The sequence below is a fragment of the Archocentrus centrarchus genome, chromosome 5 (assembly GCF_007364275.1).
Source record: "Archocentrus centrarchus isolate MPI-CPG fArcCen1 chromosome 5, fArcCen1, whole genome shotgun sequence".
Classification (NCBI taxonomy): domain Eukaryota; kingdom Metazoa; phylum Chordata; class Actinopteri; order Cichliformes; family Cichlidae; genus Archocentrus; species Archocentrus centrarchus.
The window spans coordinates 22,592,139-22,614,280 of NC_044350.1; the positions used below are offsets into that span (position 1 = coordinate 22,592,139).

Consider the following 22,142-nt stretch of genomic DNA (forward strand, 5'->3'; position numbering starts at 1 on the left):
TAGAGACTCCATCTTTCTTCCTCCTTTGCCTTTTTCTCCTCTTTTTTTTTTTCAAGCTCTGTCTAAAGAGTGCGATTCTGTCAGTGAGACAAGAGAAGAAAGTATTGGAATTTTCCTGAGGAATGTCGATGTAGGAGAGCCTAAAACTCCTGACAGTCACAGGAGGAGATATTGTGTTGGGTAGCAAAAACAGGGCAGTCTTCTCTTGTTTTATTAGGTAATTAAAGTTTTTATAAAGTTATAGAATATTTGTAAATTCTGCACAACATGTACATAAATCTTAGATCTCTGTTTCATTTCTCAATTTGCTATCTCACCAGTTGAAAATAGATTTTGGGGCAAGTGCCAATGGCCCTCAGCCACCTGCTGGAAACTAGTAATTGGTACAATAGGCATGAGACTAAACGGAAACCACTGACATGTGTCCATAAAGGTGAGCTGAGAATGATTTTATTTTAGATAGACGGTGGATTTTTAATGTCCTTATGTATAGTTACACATCTCATCCAGATTCAATTTCAGCTAAATGTCATATTACTGCCCAGAGATGGTCCTTGCCAGCAGGGAGGAAACTGATAATGCATTTTGGCCTGTTACCAGGTTTTGCCACATATACAACCTTTTGCCAAATTATTTAATGTGTCGACCCAAGTATTTGATTCCCTTATAAATGAGTAAACTTCAGCCATTTTGAGGTTCAGCATTGCTTTCGGAGTTTTGAATTTGTTTTTCACTTGCAAGGAGATAACTACAGGAAAAGATTATTCATAGAGTATGCGTCTATAAACCATTCTGGTTATCGCTGTCGTCTATCTTGTATTCACATAAGGTTCCTATCTCAGATACATCCTTTGGTAAATGCCTTAAATCACATGCCTCCTTTAACTTGGCAACCCCTTTAGGATGAACAGGCAAGTGCATTAAGCAGAGATGCCGCACCATTCTCCAAAAAATGCAAATTGGGAAGTTGTTAGTTATTTGATGTTGCTGCACGATCCCCCCCCCGCCCCCGAAACATCCCTCCACTCCAGTGTTGGTGGTTGAATCGCATGCAGTCCTGGGGACAGGCAGGGCTGTTTATATGCAGGCCTGGAGCAGCAAAGACAGCACAGAGACAGATGCATGTCAGAGATAGCAGATCCCATCTCAGGCAGATGCCTCTTATCACAGGCCTGTTTGCATAATTAGGCCTTTTGATATTCACCCCCTCTGACTGACAAAAAGTATAATTGCAGTATCAAGTACGACAAAAGGTAGGCACAAAATAAACAAGTCAACATAAATAGGGAGAAAAGATGTGGTGTTATTTTTGTCCTGTGGGAAAAAAAGAGGGAGGAAAAAACACCATTTTTAACTAAATCTGCTGTCAGTCACAGTCAACTGGTGTGACTCGGTGCTCACAGGCTGGTCCTGTGAATGCCTGCAAAACAGAGAGCGTGAGGCCTGATTGTAATTATGCTGGAACTAATATGCTTTTCAAAATGAGCCATTATGAGCTAATGCTGCACTGCCAAAGCCCTGTCTGTTTTTGTCCCTCTGTCTTGGATAGTTTGCGAAGGTATGGCTGATATTGAGGCCATGGGTTATGATATCAGAGACAGCCTGACTAGGATGAGTGCCACTTTACTTGATGTTAATACTGCTGACAGGTGAGATAGCGGATAAAGTACCTGCACTGCTGCGAAAGCATGAGTTCTTTTTTTTTTTTTTATGATTCTTAAAGTAAAGTTTTAATGTTCTGTTAAATGATCTTTTGTTTTTGCATTATATTACCTTCTCCAACACATTTCAGAAGTATTGTTCCCCATTATTATTTCACTTCTAAGTCAAAATATTTAAATTAGTTTTATTTTTTACTGTTTCACTGTCTTTTTCCTCATGCTAATGAATACTAACTAAAAGTATCAGATGCACAAATTTGGCCAGGATTTTCATATGCCCGGCAGGTGTGAAGTTTATTGGAAGAGTGACGTATCGTAAACCTGTAACCTCACAGATCATGTGGTTAATTGTGTGGATTGATTGGACAGCTGTCGGTTTAATCAGCATTACTTCAGTGTCTCGGGGGTAAAGGTGGAGGACCGGAGGAGTCCAAGGGTTTGGAGGGAGAATGTGAGGAGCCCTGGAGGAGTAGGTGGGGAGGGGGTCGACACGAGGACGAGTTTTAAGGAAATGGGGTGATGAGGATCCCATCTGCCTGTGTTCTGTCTGCAAGGTCAGCAGAGGAGCATCAAGGGAGAGAGAGCAGGCTTTAAACCTCGCGGTAACCTTAAAACTATTAACTAGCAGCTCAAGTCCTTCAAGAGCAAGAGGAATGTGTTATCTAAAAGGTCTGCTCAGAATTAAAGCATTACTGAAGCAAAGTCACAGCGAGGTGAAAGGATGTAGAGTGGTTTTCCACATCTGTGAGGTTCATATTTAGTATAACACTCCCCCCACTCCATATTTCATTAATTGACTAAATGTTGCCGGTGAAACATATTGAAGAACGATAGTTAATATAATAATAGCAGAAGTCTACAACACAATAAACCCACACTAACATTTCATGAGGTTCATAAATAGCACTTGAAACATTACTAAATACTGAATATAACAAAGATGTTGAATGGCCACCTATCGGTCTTACTGCATTTTCTTTCTAAGCAGGCATCCTATTTTCCAATAATGAAATAGGCATAAATAAATCTCAAGAAACAAAAAATACAAATATTTGTTTTTTGATTGATTTCCAAAATAACATCTTGATTAAAATCTGCTCACTCGTCCCTGTTAGTAAAACAATGTTAAACTGCACAATAGAAGGAGCTGTATATAAACTGTATGCAGTAAATGTGCACATGTGTTTGTTTATCTTTGAGATTATCGTTCATTTTTGCCTTCTTAGAGTGATGTTACCAGTCAAACTTTGGGATTATAATGTGTGATATTGTAGGTCAGTGTAGTATTATCTTCAAGTCAGTCTTTAAATTCTTCTGTGTAGAAACCGTCTCGTTTACCCAGTGCTAATTTGAATCTTTATCAAGCATTTACCTTGACAAAGCACAGTGCGAACTTGATTAATTCCTATTTATAATGGGGCGCAATTTTAAATCAATATTGAGGTAGAACCTCAGAGGGCCCCTGAAGGAGAGTACACGACACTAATCGTGCCCACTGGATGGCACATAATTAGATTCTAATTGCACAATAAGCAATGAGACAAGGCATGAGTGGTTTATCAATATCCCATGAACATTTGAATGGAAATTACAGCAGTCGTATTATACAAAGGTCTAATCAGAATGTACCTTTTTGTGCCGAACAGACCATTAAGGAATTGACCTTGACAGCCCTGCAGGGATTTTGTTCAGTCATATTTTGTCTTTGTCTGTTCACCTTGGCAAATAAGTGAGGAGAAAAAGGAGACATGAAATTTTGATTTTAAAGTGTTTTGTACCAAAAACAGCCTGAGACGTGGCTGTTTTCTCTGTATATACTTGTGTGTATGCTTCTGTTTACTGGCATATATTCAGACCACGTTTTAATTCCCCCGCTCTTTGGATAGACTTGTCCTTTATTGTAACTCTGCCGCATGCTAACCAGAGATCTGTGTCAGGCTCTGTCTCGCAATCACCAAATATAGTCAGCATATAGATGAGTTTTACATCCAACCCCATTCCCAGTTGGCCCCATACAGCGTGTGCCGTGTTCCATTTTCCCTTACTCATTACAGGCAGGGCCGCTGACCTTGTGCTTCTGGTTCATGTACAAGAGCAGATGTGTTGGCTCTGTGGGGCTTAATGACAAGCAGAAGTACAAGCTATTGTCTGCTGAGGTTTGTAAGTCATTTGCCTGCTAGTGTGCTAAATGTGACACAGATCGCCACATAGGTTTACTGGCAACATAAAGTTGGTGAAAAAACACCTCGCACAAAGGGGGAGACAAGAAAACTGATTGAGGAGGAGAAGACTTTGGTGTCTTTTTCAGAACCCCCTGAGTATGTGTCGACTCTGCCCCCAACGTCTCCCTGTAGGACACAGAGGTGACTTTGGAAAGTGATCCACAGACTGCTGGGCCGGTCTCAAGTGTCGTCATGGCAAGTTATTGGGCAAATGGATGTACGCATCCTCATGAAAACCAACAAAGGGATATGTGGTGTATGTACATATTCAACTTTGTATGTTCAAGGGTGTTCTGCGAGCTTGTGCTTCAAGAATCAATCTTTATTAAAAAGGATAAGACTGAAGAATTGATTTAATGAATGCGGCCTCATGTCCTGCGGACACATGTAATCCGCAGAGAATCATTGAGCATGAGCTCAGGGGGACAAAAAATGTTCGTAGAAGACTCATAGAGTGGCCTGTAATGATAGTCTCCATATAATCCCATAATTCCTTGTTTAATTAAACTCTGGAGCTGGCCTTGAGACTCCGCCAGCTCTGTTGCTCTTTTGTTCTCACAGTTGTTATTTGGAGGCCAGGTCTGAGTATTCTTTTGTCCACTTATGTGGAAAGATTTGAGTAGAGTGAGCTACAAGCGGAGATTGGAGCTGTAAAGCAGCAAATGAGTTGCAGGCTAGACACTCAGGTGAGCAGCATAGTTTTTCGTTCGAGCTGAATGGCAAAGGGCCTCTGTCAGAGGCGGAAATCTCTTCATGCTCCCTCTGCTTCAATATCTCTCTTTATTTTCCCTCTCCCACACTTTCTGGACTGTGCATGATGCAATCCAACTAGGCCTGGAGCAACACTGGCACATCACGCAGCCTTGTCAATGTCTCAATGAGGAAATTATGAAAATATGAATTTTATGACATGAAATGAAAAGGGCCATGTAGTTTGAATAGACATGCAGAGGAGGTGAAAATGATGCAATTTTCTAAATTCAGTTATAATGGTAATGTGCAATGGTAATGCATATTTGCTGTCAAAAATTTCCCTGTCGGCCTGGATTGTACAGCTTTGTGCTGTATCTATATTCCTCGAGCAAAAATTCAGCTTAGTTGAATGCCTAAAAAGTAATGTAAAATGTGTTCTAATTCATTTAATGACAGCAGATGGAAACACATGGGACTGAATGGTTTTGGTGTGATATTGTGTTCTATTTTATACATTTTGGCTGCGCTGTGTATGAGCAGTGTGCCCTGGGCCAATGACAGAGAAAAGCAGGGTGAGGAGCAGCAAGGTGGCCTGTGCAGATTAACCCCTCTACCCACCAACACCCTACTCCCCCTCAGCTCTCTGCATTCACAGCCTCTGGGGCCCCCTCTCAGAGGCAGCATTGTATATCAGGGGTTCTTCTATATTAAATAAATATCCACAGATTAAGATAATATTCTCCCAGTTGTATACTGAGAGAAAAGTAGCTGTCATTTGAATCCACTGTGTTGCCAGTCCCTCTTGAGACAACAAAAGAGGCTCTTTTAGAATCCATTTAATGCTGAGTTTATGATAAGTTTCAACCCATATTTTGTAGCTATTTTCCCCTCACCACTCAGTTTATTCACACAAAAGACTTCTTAGCTTGTTTTCATTTAGTGATGATATATTTGGTCCTTTGTCCTTTCCTTTCCCCTCAGGTAACCGGACAGATGATGCTTCAGATGTAGACTCGGAACCCGACTTGCCTCTTAAAAGGAAGCAGAGGCGCAGCCGCACCACCTTCACCGCCGAGCAGCTGGAAGAGCTGGAGAAGGCTTTTGAAAGGACACATTACCCTGACATCTACACCAGAGAGGAGCTGGCCCAGAGGACGAAACTCACAGAGGCCAGAGTACAGGTTAGTCAAACAGCACCAGAACTCAAATTGATAAGCGTGCACATTGTGATGTAGTTTGACTGCATGAAAACACATCTCTACTGGTACCCGGCTGTGAAGTTTGAACTGTTTTGAGACACCTGTGGCTGATAAATCAGCACACAGCAACATTGCTTTCCGGTTAGCTCTGAGAATGTGTGGCAAACCTTTTTTTTACTATGTTTAGTACAAAGTAGTTCCAGTGATTTTTGATGCTGCAAACATCCACTTAAACCCAAATCTTAAAGGTTGATATACACACAAATTATTGGGGAAATGTTCAGTAGTTTATTTGTATATTAGGCACATTACTCCCTTGTGTATGTGTAATTGAAATGTAGCCATGCTATGTGCAAAACCCCAACAATCACCTTCAGTGCTCAGTGCTGAGAATCACTGTAGAGCAGTCTAATGTAGACAACTTCCAGGGCTCTGTGCTGCACAGATGCTAATATCATAACTAAACCTAACATTTGCCTTCTTTTATGCACAGCAATGATGTACTCATCCATCAGGGTCATGTCACCCTTTTTGTCATACTTCATTGTGCATGTAAGGGAGTTTGCCATCTACCATTATCTTTCATGTTGAAGTACTTTGACAGAGATACTCCCCTCCTTCGCACCTCAGATCCGGGAACCTGCCTGACAGCCTGAGTGCCCTACAGTTGTATGCAAGCTTGAAGAAAGATATGTACAGTAGAGTTATAGCAGCAGCTGTTCTACCAAAGATGGAGGGTGAGAGAAAAAAAAGAGGAGAGGAGAGAAAGGGAATGCATTCCTGATGGATTTCTCATTTCGGCCTTTGGCCAGGATCTCATCCCATCACTTTCAAGCTCGCCGCTGCTTGTAAAACCCTCCACATATCACACAGGGATCTTCATCCTCTCTTGGGACCCTATGCCCCGACAACAACATTAATCAATCAACTGCTAGTAAAAAAAAAAAAAAAAAAGTCTGGGGCACCCCTCTCCTCTTACCACAGTCATTCACACTACCCTAACCCCTCAAACTCCTCACTGCATGCTAACTGTGCATCACACTCCAAACATGCAATTGGGTAACTGATTCCACACATGTCTTTGTCCATCTTGAAACCCCCCAACAAGGATGTCCAATATGTCTGAGTGTTTAATGCCTCACTCAGGGAAGGAGAAATGTATCTCACTGCTGTTACAAGGTAATATATTGGGGGGGGGGGGGGGGGGGGGGGGCCCAGAGGTGGGCTTTATCAGTTATTTTATCGATTTGGAAAGAACATTCAATTTTGCATTTTGATGGTACAAATATAGCCACATAACTGAACAAACCCTGTAGCAGCAGAGGTAACATATAAATACATCGGTGTAGTGCACTTCAAAGTCATGAGGGAGAACAGTAACACCTCAGCTTTAAAAGAAAAATTCATGCGTGAATTAACATCTATCTCATGTAAACATGAGAGCAGGAGAAAAAAGAAAATGGAGTGACTGCTGTCTCTCTGTTGTTAGATAATAGACTTAAATGATGTCATGTGAAAAACCTGGGGAATTTGAGTCATGGCTATAATTTGTTAATGCTGTTTTGCTCATAATCTAATTCTTTAGGGCTTTGAAAGTCTCAAAAGGTCAACTTAAACTTAATTTTCTGAGAAGGTTACAAAGAAAGGGACTCTGCTAGCCAAAATATATAAATGCCCAAAGTTGCCCAACAGTTTGATGAGCTTGTTTCAAGGAAGATGTGGTTCTAAGAGTTTTCTGATAGTTTTGTCCTTGCATTTCCCCAAATATATCTCAGAGGTGTTTTTTTAAGGTTGTTCTTAATGATTATTAGAGATACCACATAAACATTTTAACATTTAATAGTGAGAAAGAATGTAAACTAAACATGAAAGGATGTTCTTTAAATGTAAATTTACTGGCATGTGAATGTGAGTGTTATTTGTATCACTCTGTTCAGAAAATTTCCACCAGCTGGGCTTCCACATAGATGCCCAAATGGCCCATCACAGGGCAGAAGAGAGGAGACCCTTTGGCCTGAGAGAAAAGCTTCTCCTGCACAGCTGCAATGACGTATCTTCCAGATGTCTTTCAGAGACTAACCAGTGTTTGGGGCTGAGAAATAGTCCGTAGGAAGGGGGTGTTGGAGAAGACTCGTAGACTCATATTTTAACTTGTATGTGTGTCAGCTGTTATGGCTCACTGTTATCCATTTGTCATTAAACGCAGCGATAATGTGAAAGGCAGTTTTTAGGTTTGGTGCAGAGGTAAACACGCTTGTGCAGCAAGCACCTCTGCAAACATTGCTGCACTGGCACTCAGAGCTGTGTTGTAAATTAAACCGCTTGATGCTCATTGAAGTGATGAGTGTTTGGCTTAGCACTGACTCACAACCTAAACTCATAAACAGAGTTAGCTCCCTTGTGTCTGCCCTCGCCTGCCATTTTAAGACCCTTTCGCCATCTATCTCTATCAACCCCACTGCCCCTTTCAGCAGAGCTACCAGCACTCCTTTACCACCACAAGCCCTGCAATGGTTTTATCACCCCAACTGACAAATTGTGGGATATGATCCATATCTCTCAGCAATTAGTTCCAGGCTGTCACAGTAGGAGGGGATACTGCCAAGTCTACCTTCACTCTATCCTCCACTGATGCAGAGTGCTCTGCCACTTTCCATCTGATAACCCCTCAGTTTTAACAGGAGCAGGCAGCAAAGCCATTACAGCGTTTGTATTTGTTGCCTGTAAGAGGTGGACTAGGTTGGGGAAAGCACTGAGAAGAGGATGTGCAGGCAATGCTGTGCAGGCCTTTGTAAATCAGCTCTGGCAAATGAAGCAAATTGCATTCTCCCCCATTTTGACTGAAGTTTCCAAAGAGACTGACTCCAGAGTGTCGGCTGAGGCTCATCATCTCAGCATACTAGCTTCCCTGAATCTGGCACACAGTTCCTCTTTCATTACCAATAAACATTCTGTATGTAGCTATTATAGTTAGTGGAATCTAATAAGATATAAGCATTGCTTTTTACGAAGCATGCAAATCAATTTGGTAAAAAGTTTCTCTCTTTATCTGTGGCTTGCGCTGACCTGTTGGTGCAGGCAATGAGCAACAAGGAAAAGGCCTCAATGGAGTCTGTGTGCTGGCCTCTGTATCTGCACATTACAGAGCAGAGGGGCTAATGCTGATTCAAGTATTCCAAATAGCTAGTGAAAGTATATTCTAAAGTCAAGCGGTGATACACAGCTCCCTGATTGTTAGGCCTATCACTTGAGTTTCAGCAGAAAAACACAATGGATCTGTGTTGCTGCAACAAAATCCAACAGGCAACTGCATTCCCACCAGTACGGGTTTGTTTTTCATAAAGGAATAAATAGGATTTGTGTAGATTGTAAGAGAGAAATTGTTGCAATGCATCAGTGTGAATGTTCTAACAGTTTCTTATTATTAGAATTTAAATGACTTTGGTACAGTGCTTCTGTACTCCTGATACTTATCAAGCTAATCCCACTCTCCTCACAAATTCACACTCCTAGCTACTTTAATTAGCATAGTGCCAGTCTGGAAGGCAGGCAGGGAGGGAATCGGGGAAGGGGGGGAGAGGAGAAGGAGGGGGGTGTTGGGGGGGTGTGAGGGAAGAGGTGAGGGGGGTATTGCGTGGTATGAGACAGAAGAGGATTTGTATGTTGAAGCTGGTTGCATCACCCCTCTGTGTTTTCTGTGGATATGAAGTCAGCAGCACATTTTGTTTTGTCATTATCTCGGCTCTTGGTATTCATCTACCGAATGGTGCAAATTGGCTCCTGAAAGGCGTCACACATTCGGTACTTGTCTTTGACAAAATAATTCATGGAGGATTGTATAAACAGAGAATTCTGAAATATGAGTGATCCTATTTAAGAGAAACAACAAGGTTTTTACTGCAGTGCAGTGTCACGCCTTTACAACGTTAGTGTGAGTGTGTATTATCACTGATCGGTGATAAGAAAACCAAAATGCCACTTGATCGCTAGCAATCGATTCTGCTGGCTGAGGGTGAATGGAAGATTAAATGCAAAGAAGAGATGCAGCTAAATGCAAACATGAGGACTTAAATTGTGTCGCTCAGTGCCATGGTCCCAAGTTTTTTTTTATCATTTGAGGTTTGCATCTACAGCCCCTCCACTGGTTGTACTCTACAACAATGCTCACTCCCAACTATGCCTCTTTCTTTGTTTCCCAGGCTTGAGTTTTAGAAGCTGGGTTACTCCTCTTCTTTCCTACCCTCCCAAAACTTCCACCATAAAGATCCAGAGATGCAGTGCAGGCCTGGCCAAGTGCACTAGATGCAGGGAAACTGTTTAGTCCGTGAAAACAAAGCAGAAGTGAGCCACAGGAATTCAGCTGCACACTTGTAGGTAGATAGGGAGTCATGGAGGAGCGCTGCAGCTCTCTCTACTGCAGAGAATTAAACCGGATTGGGGAGAGCAGAGGAGAATCTGTGGTCCAAGGTGACTTTGTGATCAGGTTCCAGAGCGCAGCCTCAAATCCTCAGCTTCAGGCTGTGTGTTAGTCAGTGTGAGAGTGGATGTGTGCACGTATAAGACTGTGCAAGTAATGTATGCATGTGTGTGATAGTGTACAGGCTCTTGAATACATGTTTATCCCGATCTGTGCTCAGAGCCCAGTGATTGCTGAAGAAAGCCACTCATTCTGTGATACATGCTCATCTTCTGTCCCATATGTTAAACATTGCATCCACTGTTTGTGCATGTTGACGGAGCTGCAGCTTACATAACGTTGACTGTTCAAATTCTCAGAGTAATGCAGATTCCAATAAATCATGGTGATATTCCAGAGTTTTCTCTGTGTGAGATTTTCCAGCAGCTGGAAGGAGATGAGAAATGATTGCGATCGGACCCCTGCGCCAGAGAAATAGCTTTTCCATAGGGAAACATAATAGAAGCCCATTTTCAGTCAACATAATAAGGAAACATTGTATGAAAAGTGAAGAAATGTCTATACTGAATTATTAACTTAACAGCTGCACTAAACATTTACCGCAAATTTTGTATGTTGTTTGTTTTCAACAGCAACTAAATCGTGGTACATATTTAGAACAAGACTGATTTAATACTGAGCAAAAAACAAAAACAAAACAACAGTAACTCGAAGTACAATACAGAAATATATAAGCAAAGTCAACAAAGTTTGAAATAGGATGTTGTAGAATCAGCGTATCAGTAAAAAAGGAAAATGGTGAAAGCAAAAAGTGACTTCAGCGTTTAAAGTGTTTTTGTGTCTACCATGATGGAACAGCTCCTTCCTAAGCTCAGATGACAAAGGGAGAAGGAAGTTAAAGTGAACATAAAAGACGAGTGGGGTGAGTCGATGAGGTCGGAGGTGAAGTGGCACTGCGGGGTGGGGTGATTGGGAGTGTGTGGAAGGAAGGGGTGTGCCCCTCCCCTGAGCCGGGCAGCTGTTTGTCTGGCCCAGTTGGAGCTTAGTTCAGACTTTGGACCACGCTCCGCTACATCCCAATAGAAGAAATTTCACGAACGCCACACACCGCATTTGTTTTGGAATAGCTGATTGAGGGATTCAGACTCAGTCTTCAGGAGCAATCGGGCTTGAGATAAAGATTTCCTGTTGGTTTTCCACTTGCATAAATGAGGTTTGCCCTTTTCTCAAGAGTCGACACAGTCATCGCCTGTTGCATCTTATTTTCTTTCTCATAAGCACTCGCTACTAAACTGGGCTATAGGCAAAAAAAAAAAAAAAAAAACACCAGAGGCAGTGAATGTGTGTGAAAAGAAGCACATTCAAATTAAGATCTCCAATGGGCTGAGATCCCTTGTAGCCTCTACGAGTTTATATGTATGTTTGTGTGTACAAAAAGAGGCAGCCCCCAAAAAGCAGTGAGTATGTCGCTGTGTAAGTCCCCTTGAAAGTGTCCCTCTTTAAAACCTGTTTAAAAGGGACGCCCCCTCTTTGTGTCCACTGTTCTCTGTGGCGTATGGAGGGGCTTTTGTCCCCCTCTTTCATGTGCTCTCACAATAGCCCTGGCCGTTTGAAACACAACAGTAGATGAACTGCACTGACAGTGTATTAAACTCTGATGAATTGCCTGTGCGAGGCATAGATCAATGTCCTTCAACCCTTAGCACACAGTGAAACCCGGGCCTTGTCTTGGTTAAATGGAACAGGTTGCAGGCTCTTTTCAAAAGGGCTTGATTATATTCATGTTTTGTTGAAGCAGAAGCCTTTTTAAAGTGTGTAAATCTTTGCCGTTCAAAAGAGTCCGATTTTTTTTCCCCCTTTTATTCAGGGAATTGATATTGTGTGTCTGCGCTTCAGTGCTGTTCATTTTGCAAGCATTTTTGCTGTTTGTAGCCTTAGAGATCTGCGTCTCAACTCTGAAGTTAAAACACGTTTTTTCCCCCCCTTTAAACTTACTTTACAACTTTAACAACAGCCACACTGAAACAGGACAATAGTAATAAACCGGTTAATTGTGCTTCCAGAAAAGGGACGGCCTCCCTCAAAGCAGCTAGTAGCTTTACAAACATACTTGAGGTGTGTGATGCAGAGGCTAGTGACCTACCTCTGACCTTTAAATGACTTCTTGCTTCTGAAGAGGGCTTAGGGCAGCCTGTTTACATAGATCACAGCCTCAACCACTTAAGAACAACAGCGACCACACTACTGAGCTCCCACAGCACCAGTAGCACCACTCACACCAACCAGCAGATTAATTGCAGGTGGCAGGAGCCAGCGGACTCTACTGAGAGTCTACCGCAGTTAAAAGCAAACAAAACTGAAAAAGAGAGCTAAAAAATGAATAAAGATCAAACGCTTTTAAATCATTTGGATTCAAGATCTAATTTATTCTCACAGGTGTGGTTCAGCAACAGACGGGCTCGGTGGCGTAAACAGGCCGGGGCAAATCAGCTAGCCGCCTTCAACCACCTTCTTCCTGGAGGATTCCCACCCACAGGGATGCCAACTTTACCCACATACCAGCTACCAGAGTCCAGCTACCCCAGCACCACACTATCGCAGGGTGAGACACTGCATCCAGCCAAAAAATACTCGATTTTCTGTTCTCTGAGTTTAATCAAATTTTGCTAAAGATTGCATTAGTCCTGCTTATTTGTGGTATGCCATCCATATTTTTTGTGGTAATAGTGTCATAAATTATGTTTGAATCATGTGCAGCATATAAGAGCCATGCAGCGAGCAGTTATCTTTACAATCGCATCTTTGTCACAGCGGGGCAAAAATAAGTCTTATATTATGAGTAAAGGTCATTTCTGTCCTTTACACTTTTCCTGTTTAAAGCGGGGTTTCTATGTGCCAAAGAATACACAGGAAGGGCACAGTGAGGCCTGTGAGGCCACTATGAGGATTCCTGGTTGGCTTCTGCCCAGGTTTTTAAGAAAATTTGCCCAGATTTGTTCTCACCTGTTCTCGTGTATTGTTTTTTTTGTGTCAGAGGGCAGCAGTACATTGCACAGGCCCCAACCCCTGCCTCCATCCTCCATGCACCAGGGAGGTCTGAGCGCTGACAGCAGCTCTGCTTACGGTCTGTCGTCCAATCGCCACAGCTTCTCCAGCTACTCTGACACGTTCATGAGCCCCTCAGCATCCAGCAACCACATGAACCCTGTCGGAAACGGACTCTCCCCGCAGGTCAGTCCCACGAGCTTTTATCTGCATATTTCCTCATAGGTAGTGTTAACACTCTTTAGTCTACCAAAGTCCCTCCCCCTCCTCTCGCACTTCAGAATGTGTAATTGTATTTGACTGAAATTAAAATTCAGAAACAGCATGTTCAGCAAAATAACTGCCAGTGTGGGCTTTTATGTTCGTCTTCCAAAGCCCTGGATTTATTTTAGCTACTCTAAATTGCTACATTTGTAAAACAATTGGATTAACATCAACAAATTAAAATTCATCTTGATAGCACCGCAAGTACTCAAGCTGCTCCAAACAGCGGTTTTGACTTTCCTGGGACATCTAAATCCTGCACAGCACAGAGAGAACACATGCAGACGAAATAATTAGCTAAAGCTTATAAATGTATACCCATAATCTTCTTCACATAATTGTCTGCAACTGGAAGACTCCAGTGCTATGTGTGATTTTGTTCATGTCTTCACTGCATGATTTACAAGCAGCTCTGCGCAAAGAGTGACAGAGGTTTTCTTGTAAGTTCACCTTGCTGGTCACTTTATCTCCTTTTTTAATATTATTGGGACTCCCTGGGTTTCTCTTTGAATTAAAAGAGGATCGGCTATACCACTCCTACCCACTCTCCTCTTTGCCATCTTAAAGCATGCGACTACATGTGCTGATTTGCTTGCCTTCTTCTCAGTAAATTGCTGGATTTCAGATGTTTAACCTCTTTGGACTCCTCCATTAATGAGCGTTTAAATAGGACTCTATGGTAAGGGTTGAGCTTTAAGTAGCAAAGAATGAAAAATGATTTGTATTGATGCAAATCGTGTGTACGGAGTGAATTATACACAATTACCCATCAATACTGGCCAGTCTTGCCCACCCTCACCAACAAGATGTGGTTAACAGGCAGAAAATAAGATTGAAATGGTGTGTAAAGAGTTGAAAATGAATTTCAATGCTGCATTTGTCCACAATTACCCCGTCGTTCACACGTGTTTTATTGGGAGTTTTTTCTTTTTTTTTCTTCAAATATTTCTCAAAGCAGATTGGAAACATTCTTGGTATTACCCTCTTTCTTCAGAGAAGAAAGAATTAAGGATTTTGTGACAAAAAAGAGATTTTCTCTCCTGCTGGAGCGACGGAGGATAACATGGAGGCTCACAGCGTGTTTGATTGTTAATCGTGGCACAGGGGCTTTAACTGCTAATGCTCTCACTGCAAACCTGCAGAAAAACACCAGGAACATGGAGTCTTTTTTTTTTTTTTTTTTTCATTAATGGCTCTCTAATACTGGCGTGGGGTACACTGCTGCTTTCTCTCCCTCTCTTCGTAGACATTCAAGAATGTGTTGGGATATTAAACATTTCCTGTCATAGTGAGGATTAGGACAGAAGCCTTTGGGCAACTGTACAGCTTGGATTTTCAGTATTCAATTACTCTATCGACTGGGTTCGACAAAAGTCTTTGTATAGAACCACCTAAAATATACTTTATTTGTTTATTGTCTTCTTTTTTTTTTTTTTTAGATTGGTTTAATTATTTTGAAGTTAAACTGTGGATTTTGCATCTTCAGCTCTCACAGGGAGTTTACATATGTATATGTGTGGATGTTTTGACTGCATGGTGGTTTGCACAGTGCTGAAGTGAACGCATGCAGAATGATGTGTGGCATTCCTATCAGTCTCTCAGCGTGGAGATGAATGTTCCCACTGACAGCAGAATCAGAGTTCACTCTCTGGTGCAGCATCCTGCTGTGCTGGGCAGCTCCTATCTGTCCCCCTCTCACTTCACAAGCACGCAGCACGTAACAGAAACCTCACAACACAGAAAATTCACTGAACAAACAACCAGTTTAACATGTGCGAGTCAGAGTGGGCTTTGTCTTCTTCTGCATTAACCCGAATTTCAATCAAATGGCAGGTCCGTTTAAGATTTGAAATTGTCAACACGCATTCTACACCTCGCTGTTTAGTTTCCATGTTATTTTTTTCCTGTTTTTCCCTTTCCTGTAATGAAAAAAAGCAACACAAAGAGACTCTCTATCGAGATGGAAATGAGAATTTGATATTGTAAGTTACACACGGCATCTGTTTGCTAGAGATATGCTTGTGCATTGGAATGTGCAAGCTATTTCTTCAAGTGTCTGGCATTGATGGCCTCGCGGTTGCTGTAAAGATTGACAAAAATTCTCTGATTCGCAGTAAATGGGCTGCGGTGGCGAGGTGCCAAGTCTGTAATGGAATCCTGCAGCGTTCAGCAGTCCCGACAGGAGCTCGCGTCCATCCCAATCCCATAACCTATCCCGACAGCACACATTTTCCCATTACAGGCAGTGGAAAAGCCATCCACACTCAGACTGGTTGCTGTCATTGTGGGATATACAACATGTTTGGCTGGTTGAGGCGGGCAGTATATTAGGGGTCATGAGAGTGAAGCTGTGCATGGCTGGGCAAAAGGTATGAAACCAGAAGTGTGTTTTGTTGTTGGTCTTGTTTCATTTAGCGGCACAGCAGGTGTTGGAAAGCAGGAAAGGCAAGGGCATGGAGGTTAGGCATTCCAGCCATCCTCACCTGAAGATTTAAGCTTAACGCCTGCTTTTTCTCTCTGGTCTTTTTTTCATTTTTAATACTCCATTTGAAATAGACCTTTTGACCTTTCATCACCACGACACTTTGTATATTAATTTCGCACCCCTGAAAACAAATAAGCAAATTGGCTTTCTTTCAGCTGAAGAGGTGTACTTTAACAGGCAATCATCTCTCAAGAATGCAGCGCATTTTCAACAAATCCCAGTAATATGACGCTGTAAGATACTTTTCAAATGATTCTTTGAAGCAGCGTTCATGGCCATTGCATTTATGTGAAACCGTTTGGGCTGAATTCCTCATTACTGCATGACAGGGACACCTGCTGGGAGAAATAAAACAACAGCACTTACTGGAGCGCTGAAGTAATGCAAAAGGAGCTCAGTGGCAGAACTTGGGTTTCACTCCTCGTAGAAATTTCTAGAAATATAGACACCAGGGGGAAAAAAAAAAAGAGAACAGAAAGAATTTCTCTTGTAGAATCAAAGTAAGAAATGCATGCAGAGCCTGTTGTAGGGTGTTCTTATGATAAGGAGACGTGATAAGTGGGAAGTGTGTGAACTGGATAGGTATGGTGGATAGAGATTTTATTGCTGTTTTGATGAAGGAAGTTCACAAAGTTTTGTGAGGAACTTTTTTTCTGTTTTGCAGTTTTATGAAAGTGTTGTGTGTTTTGGAATGACAAGGATGTGTGTCTGTGTGTATCTGAGGAGGGCCTTTGGGCTGTGTGAGTGGGCCGGGCCTCCACACACACACACACACATACACACACACACACACACACATATACACACACACACACACACGTACACGGGATCAGAGGCAGAGCGGCTCTCACCCCTGCCTCCCTTTGATCTGTGTCCCCAGGCCTGCCTGCCCGCGCGGCGCTGCACCGTACCACGCACGCTGACACCATGCTCACCAGCGACTCCCCACAACTGTCTGAGAGAGATAAGCCAGGGGAGACTCCAAACTGTGCTGCTGCTCTTCCATTAGCTAGCGCAGACGCTTCTTTTAAAAATGGGATGAATTATTTTTAAGAAGCAAGCTCTGCCGTTGCCAAAAAAAAAAAAAAAATGGAGAGGGGAAAATGTACGGAACAATCTGGAGCTCTGGCTTCATTCCGCCTCCCTCCCTGACTTCTAACAAGACATTCTGCACCTGAATACCAATGAGAGGGGGAGATTCATGTAGTCCCCCACATTATTAAAACTTGGGCATTAAGCCTCTCACCGGGCACTGTGTCAGCTGGCAGGCTCCACTGACAACAAATCAAAGGGGATGAGCACATAGCCTGCATTCATAGCTCAGCCACTCGCAGAGCAAGTGGGGGAATACATACTGGTTAATTAGAACTCCCATTAAAACAAATACTGTTTCAATTTGGCAAGTATAAAAAAAGATGTAAGAGGCTTTCAGAAAAAAAGAGACCTGCTGTTGGCAGTTGCCAAGAAAATCCAGGGACTGTAAATCATATCCACTGGCTATACTGTTTCTGCACAGATTATTAGTGTTTGCTGTTGTTTTGCAACACTTTTGAACTCTGAGGAAAGATTTTCTGTCTGTGACACCAGAAATGTACCTCCGCGTGCGCTGGCCTTCTGCGTGATAAAACATCTTGCTTTGTTTTTGCTGCTTACAGACAAGTGTGACGTGACTAATAATTTTCTTTCTCAGCTTAAAGTTGATGCTTTGTAAAAAAAAAAAAAAAAAAAAAAAGGAAAAAAAAAATGCTGCATAAGGAGTCACTTTTGCAGCACCTCATGAGCCGAGCTGCAGCTTTGCATGCAGGCTTCTTTTTCTGGTAGCAGAGGCAGTGCTTCAGCCTTCTAGCCTCTGTTTACCTGAGCCATTTGTTGCTCACTCCATCTTTCAAGTCTCTTGAGCAGCCATGTGCTGCCATTTTCTCTTACATTCCAAAATATCTTTGGTTGGAGCTCGGTGTATTCATAATCTATTTTTCACCTACCAACCTTCCTTCCCTCCACTTGGCTTTTTGTCATCCAACGATGGCTTGCCAATAGTGCTTTGCTCTCTCCCTCTCTCTCTCTCTCCCTCTCCCTCTCGCTCTTCCTCTCTCCCCACCTTCAGCTCTTGCTCCAACTCTCTCCCCTGGAGAGGCAGCTCTTCTCCCTACGCCCAGATGAAAGGCTATGGCGGACAATAAAAATGCTATTTAAATGCAAGGGTGTTTGTGTGCGGGTGAGAGATATTTCCTGCTGAAAGTGAGCTGCTGCATCCTGATAAATAGTAAATATAAGGGAATGTGATTTACATTTATCTTGCAGAGGCAGCCAATATGAATTTCAGTAAATCCTAGAAGATGGGGATTTAAGGAGGAAAATGACTGAGACTGATTCACATGCTGTGTGTCCCACGCAGTTGAAATGCCTATAAGGTGGAGAGTGGTACTGCCTTTATGAAAGTATAGGCACAAATATCGATCCTATCTAAAATACCTATTATACACAGGCATACACAGTGTCACATGCTCATCTGTGGGGATTTCCTGCCTCATACACAACAATTTGAAGGTTACTTGTACCTTAATAATAATAATAATAATATTATTATTATTATTATTATTATTATTATTATTATTATTAATAAAGAAAAACAGTCTGCAGTAAAGGGCTGCTTCACAGGTGAAGTGTCTGTTGAGGCATATGCTGGGTGACCTGTCTCTTCAGGGTGAAGGGTCAGGGTTCAGGGGGTCATGGGATGGCTCAAGAAGAAGGACGGCTAGTTTGCTGTGAACCTGCCCTGCTAGCCAGAGGTTCGGGATGTTGTCTAGCTGCATGTGGTTCCTTTTAGTTCCAGATGCCACTCTGACAGGTGCATGGTTGTGATTAATACTAGCTGGCTTTTTTCCCTCTCACCCATTCTGTCCCTCCTAATTTCTGTTTCTTTCTCCATGTCGCTCATTGGTTTATTGGCTCTTACTCTGCTAACCTTCTCCGTCATTGTGGATTCATTCTCGTGACCCCCTTGGAAAGTTTATTCAGCAGTCACAGCTTTCAGAGAAAGTTGCAAAGTAAAGTAAAACATACTAAAAATAAGCTTCATTGCATGTGTATCGCTCCCTCCTCTCTACCTCCAGACAATAAGATGAGAATACGGGAGATAGTTGGGTCCTCAGCTGGTTGTCTCATGCAGCAGCTCTCCTCTCTCTGTCTCCAGCTGAGAGCTATTTCACTATTTATTTACATGTAATTATGGCTATGAGGTGCAGATATTAACACTGTCAAGAACAATTTGACCTGACATTTTTCACTAGACCTGGCCCCTGCTGTTTTCAGCAAACAACCCCCATTCCTCCTCCTCCTCCTCCCCCTCCTCTTCGTCCTCCCTCTTCATTTTTCTCCTTCACTCCCTCAGTCCGCCTTGCTTTCCTCCTGGAGCTTCTCTCTCTCTCTCGCTCTCTCTCTCACGCTCTCTCTCTCTCTCACACACACACACACACACACACACACACACACACACACACACACACACACATACGCATACACACACACACACACAGGCCCTGCCTTGCTGAAACCACTCTCCTGGAATCAGAAAATCTGCCGATTAATTTAGGAGAGGCGTTGGTGCAAGGTGCGGCGGGCTGAAGTCTGTGTGTATGTGTGTGCCCCGCTTAGAAGGGGCCTCTCTTGTTCCCAGTGGCTGAATCCATCCCATAGTTACTCAAGCATATCACTAGCAGAGAATAGAGGATTGCTCCCCACACGTTCTCCAATTGCAGCCCAATAGACGGCATATTAACCTCTGGTTAGAGTGGGGCCAAGTTTATAGCTTATACTGTGAGATGTTTAGGAGGGGAAGGTGGGGAGGGTCCCTCCTCCAACTTGAGCAGCTGTGCTTTCTGGAACGCGTAGGCCGCCATGAGCATTTAGCTTAATGGAAATTTGCACAAACACAGAGGGAGCGTGGCTAGCCTTAAAATAAATATGAATTTTATTCCATTTCCCCTTATTTAAGCCTCCTTTGTACACATGGACAACTTCATGGAGCGCAGAGAGGGGAGACACAGGCACAGAATGGCTAACATGTTGTGAGGAGTGACAGCTTGTTCCAGTGCCCGCTAATCGTCCTCATCTGTGCCTGACATGTCAATGCCCACATTCTGTCAGTGCCAATCAGCCACTTAATTGAACACAATTAGCACCCCACCCCAACCCCCCATTTGCATTACATTCTTCAAAGGCCCATTTCTCTCCCTCCAGCACCAAACCTCCCCACCACCACCACCACCCCAGCCCTTCCTCTCATTCTACCTCTCACTCTGCTTCTGTCTCTTCATCCTATGGCACTAGTGGAAGACACTTTTCAGTTTTTATTAATGTGCCGCGACCAATTAAGGCAGTGGCATGCAGGCCTGAGCCCGTCATCTGCTGCCTGCCACCATCCTGGCTTTCTGCTGCGGCCCCACACCACCCCTTGCGCCACCTCCACCGTGACCAAAACGCTTTAATTCAATTTATGCAATCACTGTTATTTTTAAATAGTCATTTTGTCTGCTCAGATGAGGGGCCTTACTGCCCGCTGGGCCGGCCTTCTCATGTGAGGGATTGGGGGGAAGGGTGGGACGCTGTGCAAGCAGGAGTCGACTGACTCTGGGGGCGGCTGTGGGGTGGGGGACCCGATATTTTTATTATATTTTATTATTTCTATTCCTTTATGTTTGTTTGATTTCAGGTTATTAAGTGTTTGATTAGGATTTTAAAGGAATAAAATCAAGTTTTCATTTAACCAGTTTTCAGTTTGTCTGTTCTTTGCATGTATAGTTATATCCATTGTTAAATATACGTATTTATATATATATATATATATATATATATATATATATATATATATATAGTTCAGATTTTATTTCATATTTTGTCTGTTTCCAAAGTCAGACACTTTCCAGACTCTGAACGACTTCTGGGTTACAGAATTAAAAACTATTCTTTTCCTGTAATCACACCCTGAGGACTGGCCTTCAAATATTGATCTGAAATTCAGTGTCATCACTGTGGATCTTTAATCGTTCTCTGCTGGAGAGAGTATCAGCCAGGCAGATCTGCTAAGGTGCACAATGCTATTCTGCACCACTCAGATAACTTACAGACATTTGGAGTGCTCATTTTTCCCTGTCTGCCCCAGTGACCTCTGCCTAACTTAAAGGTACATCTTGGGGGCATTTTGATTTGGGCAGAACGGGGAGGTATCGGTGACAGAGGAACTAATCCAGTATTGCGCAGATTAAGAGTATTTGTGGAGCGGGGTGTGTTGGCGCTGGCGCTGGGAATGGAACAGAAGGGGCTCCTATCAGCTCTCCAGGCAGGCTAGCCCTCAGGCCAGTGCAGTCCTACAGGAGTCTTTGTACTTCCCAAAGCCTCCACTCTCCTCTCACTCACACTATATCACTCTCTCAGCTGCCCCCCTCGCCTTCTTTCTATAGGCTATCATATTCTCAGCACTCCATTTCCTCACTTTACACTTGTGAATTTGTGTTGTTTTAATCCAGTGCAAGAGTGTATTCTTATTATGATCAGGTGGAGCAAAAACATCTGCGATAGCTCCGATTTCTGTGAATGCAAAGTGTAAGGAGACATAAATGCTCTGCATTTCACTGTTGCATAAGATATTAAAATTAAATAGTTAAAGTCAAATAAATATATAAATAATATGGCTTTTTATGATCTTATAATTATAATAATGATTATAATAGCTTGAGAAAACTCTTGTGGCACATTTGCATTCTCTTTCTTTACCATGTTTCTTTTCTCTCATTGTGTTTTTTCTTGTATCACTTGCAGTGCTTCAGCTCTGTCTGTCGAGTTGTTTTATTCTAGAGAGAAAACCAACAAAGAACAAGTCGTCAAACATTCACGCAAACAAAAAAAAAAATGTAATTTGACTGCTGAAGAAATTAGGGGGGGTTTGAAAGGGTCTCTTTTTGTCTCAAGTGTGCTATTTATTTATCTGAAAGGATGCACATTGTATCCATTTACACTTCCCCACTCACTTTGCCACAGGCTGGAGGGCTCAGAAGTTGAGAGAATTAATTACTTTTTTATTATTATTTATAAAGTAATCTATCTGTAGAGAGAGAGTGGAAAAGGAGAAGGGGGGTTGTGAGGGGAGGGGTGTTGTGC

General features: G+C 42.6%; 1 protein-coding gene across 3 annotated transcripts in view; it reads left to right on the forward strand.

Moving 5' to 3' along the window:
* pax7a (paired box 7a) overlaps window positions 1-22,142 on the forward strand; it is a 42,334-nt gene that overhangs the window by 15,690 nt on the left and 4,502 nt on the right. For all 3 annotated transcript variants that reach the window (XM_030728854.1, XM_030728855.1, XM_030728856.1), the window contains exons 5-7: window positions 5,558-5,757; window positions 12,629-12,794; window positions 13,227-13,423. In XM_030728854.1, the coding sequence (XP_030584714.1) occupies window positions 5,558-5,757; window positions 12,629-12,794; window positions 13,227-13,423 (563 nt within the window). The remainder of the gene's footprint in view (window positions 1-5,557; window positions 5,758-12,628; window positions 12,795-13,226; window positions 13,424-22,142) is intronic.